The sequence below is a fragment of the Cystoisospora suis genome (assembly GCF_002600585.1).
Source record: "Cystoisospora suis strain Wien I chromosome Unknown contig_7547, whole genome shotgun sequence".
In the NCBI taxonomy this organism is placed as follows: domain Eukaryota; phylum Apicomplexa; class Conoidasida; order Eucoccidiorida; family Sarcocystidae; genus Cystoisospora; species Cystoisospora suis.
In genome coordinates this window covers 1-7,824 of record NW_027160332.1, presented here as the reverse complement: position 1 = coordinate 7,824, position 7,824 = coordinate 1, and the positions used below count along the sequence as shown (strand labels likewise).

Here is a 7,824-nt window from a genome sequence, read left to right as displayed (position 1 = left end):
GAGATAGATAGATAGAGAGATATCCACAGATCTATCGAGTAGATCTAAATGTACAGAGAGCTAGAGAGATATGTGTCTTTGATCTATTCATAGAGACACAACCCATATATATACACATCCCTCCTCGAGCGGGTCATTCCTGGGGTGTACGTATACATCTGTAATTACCGCATGCAGACGTATGATAAGAGATGTAGAACGATCCCTGGATGAAGGCTTTCCTTCGTCTCTCTCTCATGCAATTCTGAACTCATACTCGGTACATATATATGCATATACTTGATATATACATGCATATCCATACATAGACTGAAGCTAGGATGAAGAATGAAAGAATACATTTGCAAGGGAGAAAGGAGGCAAGAGAGGACATAGAGGTTATCTCTTTCGCTTCTATGGTAAAAGTCACAAAGAAAGAAAGAAAAAGAAAGAAACCCCCTTCCTCGGAAACGTCTAAGAGTCAGTGTGGTAGTTAGGAGCAGGTCTTATTACTAGACCTACTGTATCCCTACGTCTGAAAGCAGCGCATGACACATGCTATCTTTACATCTATATAGACATCTCGCATTAAGAAAGGCAAAGAGAGCTCTTCCTCCTTTACTTATCTTCTGCCAACAGAGGCGTCCCCTCCATAGAAAGTTCAATCCTTCGCAAATCACGAGGAGCCTTCTCGACCATCTAAAAGACATACATCGATCTACCTATACACACATCTCTCTACACACATATATGCTACATATACATATATATATATATACATGTATATATGTGTGTATGCATGCATCTACAACACCATGGCATCAAGCGCTTTCGCAGCGTAACTATGTAGACGTATCTACGTACAGATAAGAATGTATCCATCCGAATCATTTTATGTATATTGCGCGTCTCCATGGAAGAGATGAGTGAAGAAGAGAGAAGGTCGAGTTCGAGGAGAGAGAGATTTATGAGGAGAGAACTTTTAGAGAAGAAGGGGGAGAGGAAGTGTTTAGTATGTCTTACATGATAGAAATCCAGACGTATTGGAGCGAATTCCTTAATTATTTCAAGTTCATTTGCATACTTCTGTACCCGACCATTCGGATCAAAGAGAGTAAGATTGGTCGTACTTAACGACGTCTTTAGCTTGAAGTATTTCTCTAATCCTTCTCTCTCTGGACGCTCCAGCCGCTCTAGCCGCATCACAGAGACACACAGATACAGACATGAGTAGGACAAAGATACATCCACACCAAGAGATAGATGCATGCATAGACAGATGAGTAGATGTATAGACATAAACAGACGAGTGGGTAGAGAGTTCATACATCCCTTCCTTCTTTCTTTCCAAGCACACCCCCACTCACAAGGATAGGCAATTGCCCATAAGAAGTAGATGTCTATCTATCGCACATGCCTATGACCACCATCACAATCGTTTTTTCGGTTCGTGCTATCGATATGCCTATCATCTCGAATCTATCTTGAATCGACCTAGCCCTCTATCTAGGGCTACGTCAGTATGTGTTTCTTTGCATGGCAGAAGCGTAGAGAGGTAGAGAGGGAGGGACATCTCCAGCCATCCATCCATCCATCTATTAAGAGCTTTATAAGGTCGATAAGAAGACATTCACTCCTCATGTGCATTCTATCTATCTTCTCAGACGAAAAATGTACAGCAGACGAAGTCCCAGTTGACTCTTCCTGTATGCTTCGACCAAATGCGCCGCCTTATACACGCCTCTATAGATATATAGAGGGAGAGAGAGATCTATTTCAAGGGAGATGAAAAAGTACAGATACAGATACACACATGGCATGCACCTGTGGGAGGAGAATGTACGGTGTAAGATAATAGGGGGCCTCCAGTGGACTGCTGCAATCTTGAATTCCTCAATGCTGTACATTCCCCATGTGTCCTCGACATCTATCCATGTCTACACCTACACAGCACAACACCTATCTATCTTTGCTCCGTCTTCTTCTTCTCCTTCTCTATCCATCCATCAGAAGCTACAAGAATATCGACGCAGAGAGAGAGAGATAGAAACAGAGAGAGCTATACAGACATATACATGTATACCTGTAGAGAAAAGTGTGTAAACAAGGTATTGCTGAGCTCCCGAGCTAGACAGAGTTGAATCGAGGCTAGAGAGAAAAGTTTCTCTCTCCTCTCTCTCTGTCTCTTTCTGAGAGAAGAAAAGTTTTCTTACCTTCGCCGACTTTAACTGTGAAGTGGATTTCTTCATGTGAGCTGCAATCCCTATAGTCGGCAATAAGTGTGTCTCGCTTCTCGGGAGTTGGCAGTTGCTCTTCAAGCCATTCTTTATAATCCTTCAAAAGTAAAGGATCGCATGCAAACGAAAAGCAAAGAACGACGGGAGAAACATTTGCATTAGAAAAGAAGAGAAAAGGTTTCGGCTCTCGGCTTCTTGTTTCTCTTTTTTCTTCTTCTCTCTCTCGTTCTTCATCTCTCTGGATGAATACTGCCTGCCTCCTTCTTCTTCTACTACTCGCCTTCTTGTAGCCGCCTATCTCTTAACGTTAGAGCCGGGAAAAAGACACACAAGACATGTGTGCTATCTATCTTTCTCCTACCTACCTATCTTCAATCTGTCTTTCCATCTTTAATCTATTTCTCTATCTTCATTTATCTTTATCTATCTATCTGCTCCTCTTCACTTTCCTACACCTTCTACTACTCCTTACAATGGACCTCTCCATTACACTCCTTCCATCTTTTCTCCTTCTTCTTCTCTTTCTTTTCTTTCTTTCTCCCCTATCTTTCTCACTCCTTCTTTCTTTACCTGCGTCCATCTTTTGATAGGGAGCTCTGTGATGAGGTAGGTATTCTCCTCTCCCTCGCATTTATGAATAAGGCCTGACGTCTCGAAGCCTGTCCCTGTGGAATTGGCTTCGATCTTTCCCTTAAAGCCTCGGTACCAAGGTGTCATCCGGATCATCTCTTCTCCATCGATGTATCTAAATCGAAAGAAGAAAGAAGAGACAGAGAAAGAAATATAGAAAGGATAGGAGAAAGACAGAAGAGATCCGCACAGAAGGGGGAAAAGAAAAAGAAGAAGAAAGAAAAGGAAGAGAACGATTCGTTGTCGAACGTTAAAGGTCTCCCTTGTCTTGCAAAGAAAGAAAGAAAGATGTGAGAAAAGAGAAAGAAGAAGAAAGGGGCGATAGAATAAATCTCTCATGGTATGGACAAGTGAATGTGTATGGAGATTCTCTACAAAAAAGGCTTTCCTTCAGAGGTATGCCCACAAGGAGAAGAAAGGACAGAAGAGATAGAGAGAGAAATAGATTAAAGACACATCGATGGAGTGAAGATAGATAAATAGATTAAAGATGGATAGAGAGGGTCGAAGGAGAAAGGCGAAGTGACGCGTCGAGGCCCCCCTAGATGGATAGAGAGAAAGAGAGAGAGAGGGAGATAAAGACAAAGAACCGCCTAAGAATCTTCCTAAGATTTCTGTCCTCTCGCGATTCTCCTTCAAGAAAGGAAAGAGAGAGAACAACGGCCATCTTCAAGAGATATTCCTCTCTCTCTCTCTTTCTCTCTTTTTCTTTCTGCATGTCTGTCTGTGTATGTGTATAGAGAGAAACCGGAGTTATTTCTGTGAGGCTTCTCTATCCCTATTTTCGGAGAGATCTTTTTATCCCGAGATAGAGAGAGGTAAATGGGTCTCTATTCTGTTTGATCTTCTTTACACTTTAGAGGAGACAGACATGTTGTCTATGGTCATTCATGTGAAGAAGATTAGAGAGCATGCCGAGTGACGGAGAAGAGCATAGACAAGAGATAGAAGGGGAGTCTCTTTACGTATCATACTCCTACGTGGATTCACTCTACAGACACATCGCCCGAGAACGCCTTCAATCCTACAGATACAGCAGGAGAGAGAGAGTGAGAAAGATCTAAATGAAGACATATACATATACATGTCAGAATAGATATGTAAGAACATCTCTATATCATTCTCTTGGTCTTTCTCTCTCTCTCTTTCCGCGTGTATGTGAATGAAGAAATAAGAGGTTTCTCCTTTCTTTCGTTTCCTTTCTTCTTTCTCTTGGCTTCTCTTCATGTCTTGTTTCTTCTTTATGTCTTCTTCTTCTTTATGTTTCTTTACCTTTTAAGGTTTCGAATGATATCTCTGGGATTGTAGTTGGGAACGAAAGAAGACCAGCCTGTCCCAATGCCTTCGCTTCCATTGACGAGGACGGTGGGAATGACAGGCACGTACATCTTCGGCTCAATCCTCTGACCTTCTTCATACTCGTACTCCAGCTGTATAGACACCCAAAGAAAGAAAGAAAAGAAAAAAGATAGAGAGAGAGAGTGAATGAGATAGATGGAAAAGAGAGGGAAGAGAAGAAGACAGAGAGCTATGGATAGAGATCTTAGAGAGAGACTGTCAAAGAAAGAAAGAAAAGAAGGTGAAGAGACTTAAGTCTGAGGAAAGGCATGACGACAGACACGTGTATATGATGTAGATACGTATATAGATACATCTCCGTATATATCTATACATGTATAGCTGTACAGAGATATATACGGAATGTGAATGAAATAAAAGAAAAGATACTCGGCAAACACTCATACAGACAGAAGGATCTCTACCTCTCTTGAATCTATCTCTCATGGAAGCATCTATACACACCTACATATATATATATATATATATATAGATGGGTATGTCTTGTCATCTTCTCTTTCTCTTTCTTTCTGTTCTTCTCTCCCTTTCTTCTTCCTCTCCTCCTTTTCTTCCTTCTCGATAAGGCGAACCTACAAGAGGATCATCGGCTTCATGAAAGATGAGGCGTGTGAAGAAAGACAGGCGCGTGAAAATGTATCGAGCCGCGGAGGCGTCTTTCCCTCCTTCTTTTCTTGAACCAAACTGACCTGAACGAACGAAGAGCGGAAGAGAAGAAAGGAAAAAGAAAAGAGAAGGAAGATGAAAGAAGACAAAAAGAAACAAGATATATGCAAGTCGGGAGATAAGAAAGAAGACCAAGAAGCGCAACAGATGCATCATACTCGAAGAGGTGGTGTACGTACACCTCACTGAGACCTCATGAAAGCTTTTTTCTTCGCTTTAGCATTCCTCTTTCTATATCAAAGTATCTCTCTATATCTACGCTTTGGAGGACTTCTAGAAGAAATAGAAGAAAAAGAGACCATAGCAGTAGATCGAGAGAAGAAGAGAGCAGGCGTAGTAGACAGCCTTGAGCCTCTCTTTCGCTGAAAGCAGAGAGAGAGAAAGACGGGATGGTGAGGTGTACATACCCCCGAAGAGACGTACCAACAGGTTCAAGAAAGTTGAGATTGTTACTTCCGACGAAGCGCTGCGCCATGGAGACAATTGTCTGCTGTAGGCTTGCCTCTCCATGATGATACGCACTCACTTCCGAGACGTATCCCGCAAGCTGCGCGACTTTAATTTCTTGTTTCATATTCTTCTTAATGCATGCAAACAAGACCTTACGCTGGCCGGGCTTCCATCCATCGACCTGAGAGGAGAACACGAAACGCGCGGAAAAAGAAGAAGAGAAAGAGAGATAAGACAAAAGGTCTCACCTGAGAACGACTCGAGGGGTGTATACATGTAAACATACACAACTCACATACAAATACAAAGTATACATAGAGATAGAGACAGACATAAATATACGCAGAGAGAGGTATTCTCTAATACGCGTCTATACGCTTATAGACGTGCATGCATGCATCTATATCTACGTCTACACGCAGATTCAATATATCTTCAATGCTTTCTCCGAGAGAAAACGCCTTTAGTGGAAAGAAGAAGGTGAGCTCCCTCAGTTCGAAAGACTCGAGCTTGGCTTCTGTTTGAGTTATATCGAGACTCTGCATGCATATAGAAAAGTGAAAGAAAGTAGATACATCACACATGACGTCACTCTATCCTCGACACCTATATACATGCAACTCATGCATCTATACAAAGGGATATACCTGAAGGAAGAGGAGATACATCTATCTATCTATCTATGAATATATCATGAGACCTCCAGATACTATTGCTCCGCCCTCGTCTTGGCCCTTTTTCCTTTTCTTCTCCGTTTATAAGACGATAAAGCCGTTTGGATTCAGTGAAAACCAGAAGATGTCTGCATGTCTATCGATTTCCTCAAGAAAGACCTCTGTCTCTCTCTCTTTTCCTCTCCATATATATATGTCTATCTATCCATCCATACAGATAGGTAGATATCCTTCTATACGGCGAGAGAGGAGACTTTCGTTGCTAGGTTCGTGGGCTTACTAACTGAGGAATAGATCGCTCCGTATCATATCTTGAGAAGAGAATAAGCTCCTTGTTAACGAAGTCTGCGTAACTCAGACTCGACGAAGCGCTATGGTCGACAAAGGTCCCCTCTTGATAGCTTTGTAGCCATCTCTTTCGATCTTCCGATCTTCTCTTGTTGAACGCCATGTCAATCAACTCTCCGTCATGCTCACCTAGTAATTATGAAAGAAAAGAAAGACAGAAAGAAAGGAGAGAGAAAGAAGAAAAATGAGTTCATGGATTCAGACCACCCTCACATTTCATTCTTCTCTGGTGACACCTGAAGCAGGAGAAGAGAGGAACATGAAGAAGAAGAAGGAGAAAAGATTGAAACGCGATCCAGTCATCTATCCGTCTATCTCTTTGCTATACTCCAAGAAAGAGGACGAAGGAAAAGTACGAAAAAAGAACATAAGCGGATAGAACACGTCAAGAAAGAAAGGAAGAGAAAGAGAGAGTGAGAAAGAGAGAGAGAGAGACACGATGTGAGAAGTTTGGATTTATACGTGGAGAACTTGAGGTGCGCATGCACTCAATCAGGTGTGAGCCTCTAGACAAGATTGAAAAGAAAGAGGAGAAGAAGAAAACCGAGAGAGAAAGAAGAATGAGAGATGAAGATGAAGAGAAGAGTTCATTTTTCCTTATAGGATCCTTACCAGACCATACAAAGTCGATTTTATGCTTTCCTAGGTCGCTGAAATATTCCTTAAACTCGCGATCGGTTGACGTACCCAAACCCTAGAAGAATAGAAGAACATACACAAGAGACATATCTATAAAGAAACGAACATACATACCTATTCATTCACACATACATAAAGACAAAGAGACACACGAAAACATATATAGATAGATGCATACGTCTATACATACCCAGTCATACATACGCGCAAAGAGAAGGAAGGAAAAGAGAAGATCCATACATCGCTTCTTGGAAGAGGTGAGAGAAAAGAAGACACTTTTCCCATTAACGACGTGAAGATCGTACACACATAAAGTTCCTAGGTAGGTGAAGTGTATGGATGATGTATGAAGGATCTATCTATCTTTAATATATCTATCTTTCCTTAATCTATCTATCTTTCTTTGATCTATCGACATGCACAACACTGCTCATGTGAGAGCAGAGAAGAATGACTTGTTACGGAAGCTTCTTAGTCTTTCTCTTAATCGACATAGAAGAAGATAAAAGCCTAGGAGAACTTTCTCTACTAAAAGCGCAGTCGTCTCTCCTCCAACTAGCAATTCAGAAAGCGACACCTTCACACACACTCTACATCAATATGGTACTCCCATACCTCACCGACATATATATATACATACATATACATATATATATATATATATACAGTCAGAAATCTGTATCGTAGCTGGCTACGTGTACATCTGCGTATAAGCACACCCATGTGTATAGCGTACACAGGTATATGTATATACAGCTGACTCGACAGATAGATAGATAGAGATAAGGAAGGACAAAGTGCAAAAGAATGATAAGGGACCAGGATAGGTAGACAGACAGATGAAA

General features: G+C 41.4%; 1 protein-coding gene across 1 annotated transcript in view; it reads right to left on the bottom strand.

Annotated features, from left to right (window-relative positions):
* The window catches only part of CSUI_010476 (dna topoisomerase), a gene marked incomplete at its 3' end in the record, with an annotated part of 7,318 nt that extends 284 nt beyond the window's left edge, over positions 1–7,034 (bottom strand). Inside the window, exons 1-8 of the mRNA XM_068070579.1 lie at positions 6,953–7,034; positions 6,273–6,469; positions 5,292–5,499; positions 4,779–4,891; positions 4,119–4,276; positions 2,787–2,961; positions 2,193–2,313; positions 1,003–1,172 (exon numbers count right to left, since the gene is read on the bottom strand). Coding sequence (XP_067917445.1) covers positions 1,003–1,172; positions 2,193–2,313; positions 2,787–2,961; positions 4,119–4,276; positions 4,779–4,891; positions 5,292–5,499; positions 6,273–6,443 — 1,116 coding nt within the window. The remainder of the gene's footprint in view (positions 1–1,002; positions 1,173–2,192; positions 2,314–2,786; positions 2,962–4,118; positions 4,277–4,778; positions 4,892–5,291; positions 5,500–6,272; positions 6,470–6,952) is intronic.
* Positions 7,035–7,824: the final 790 nt, after the last annotated feature.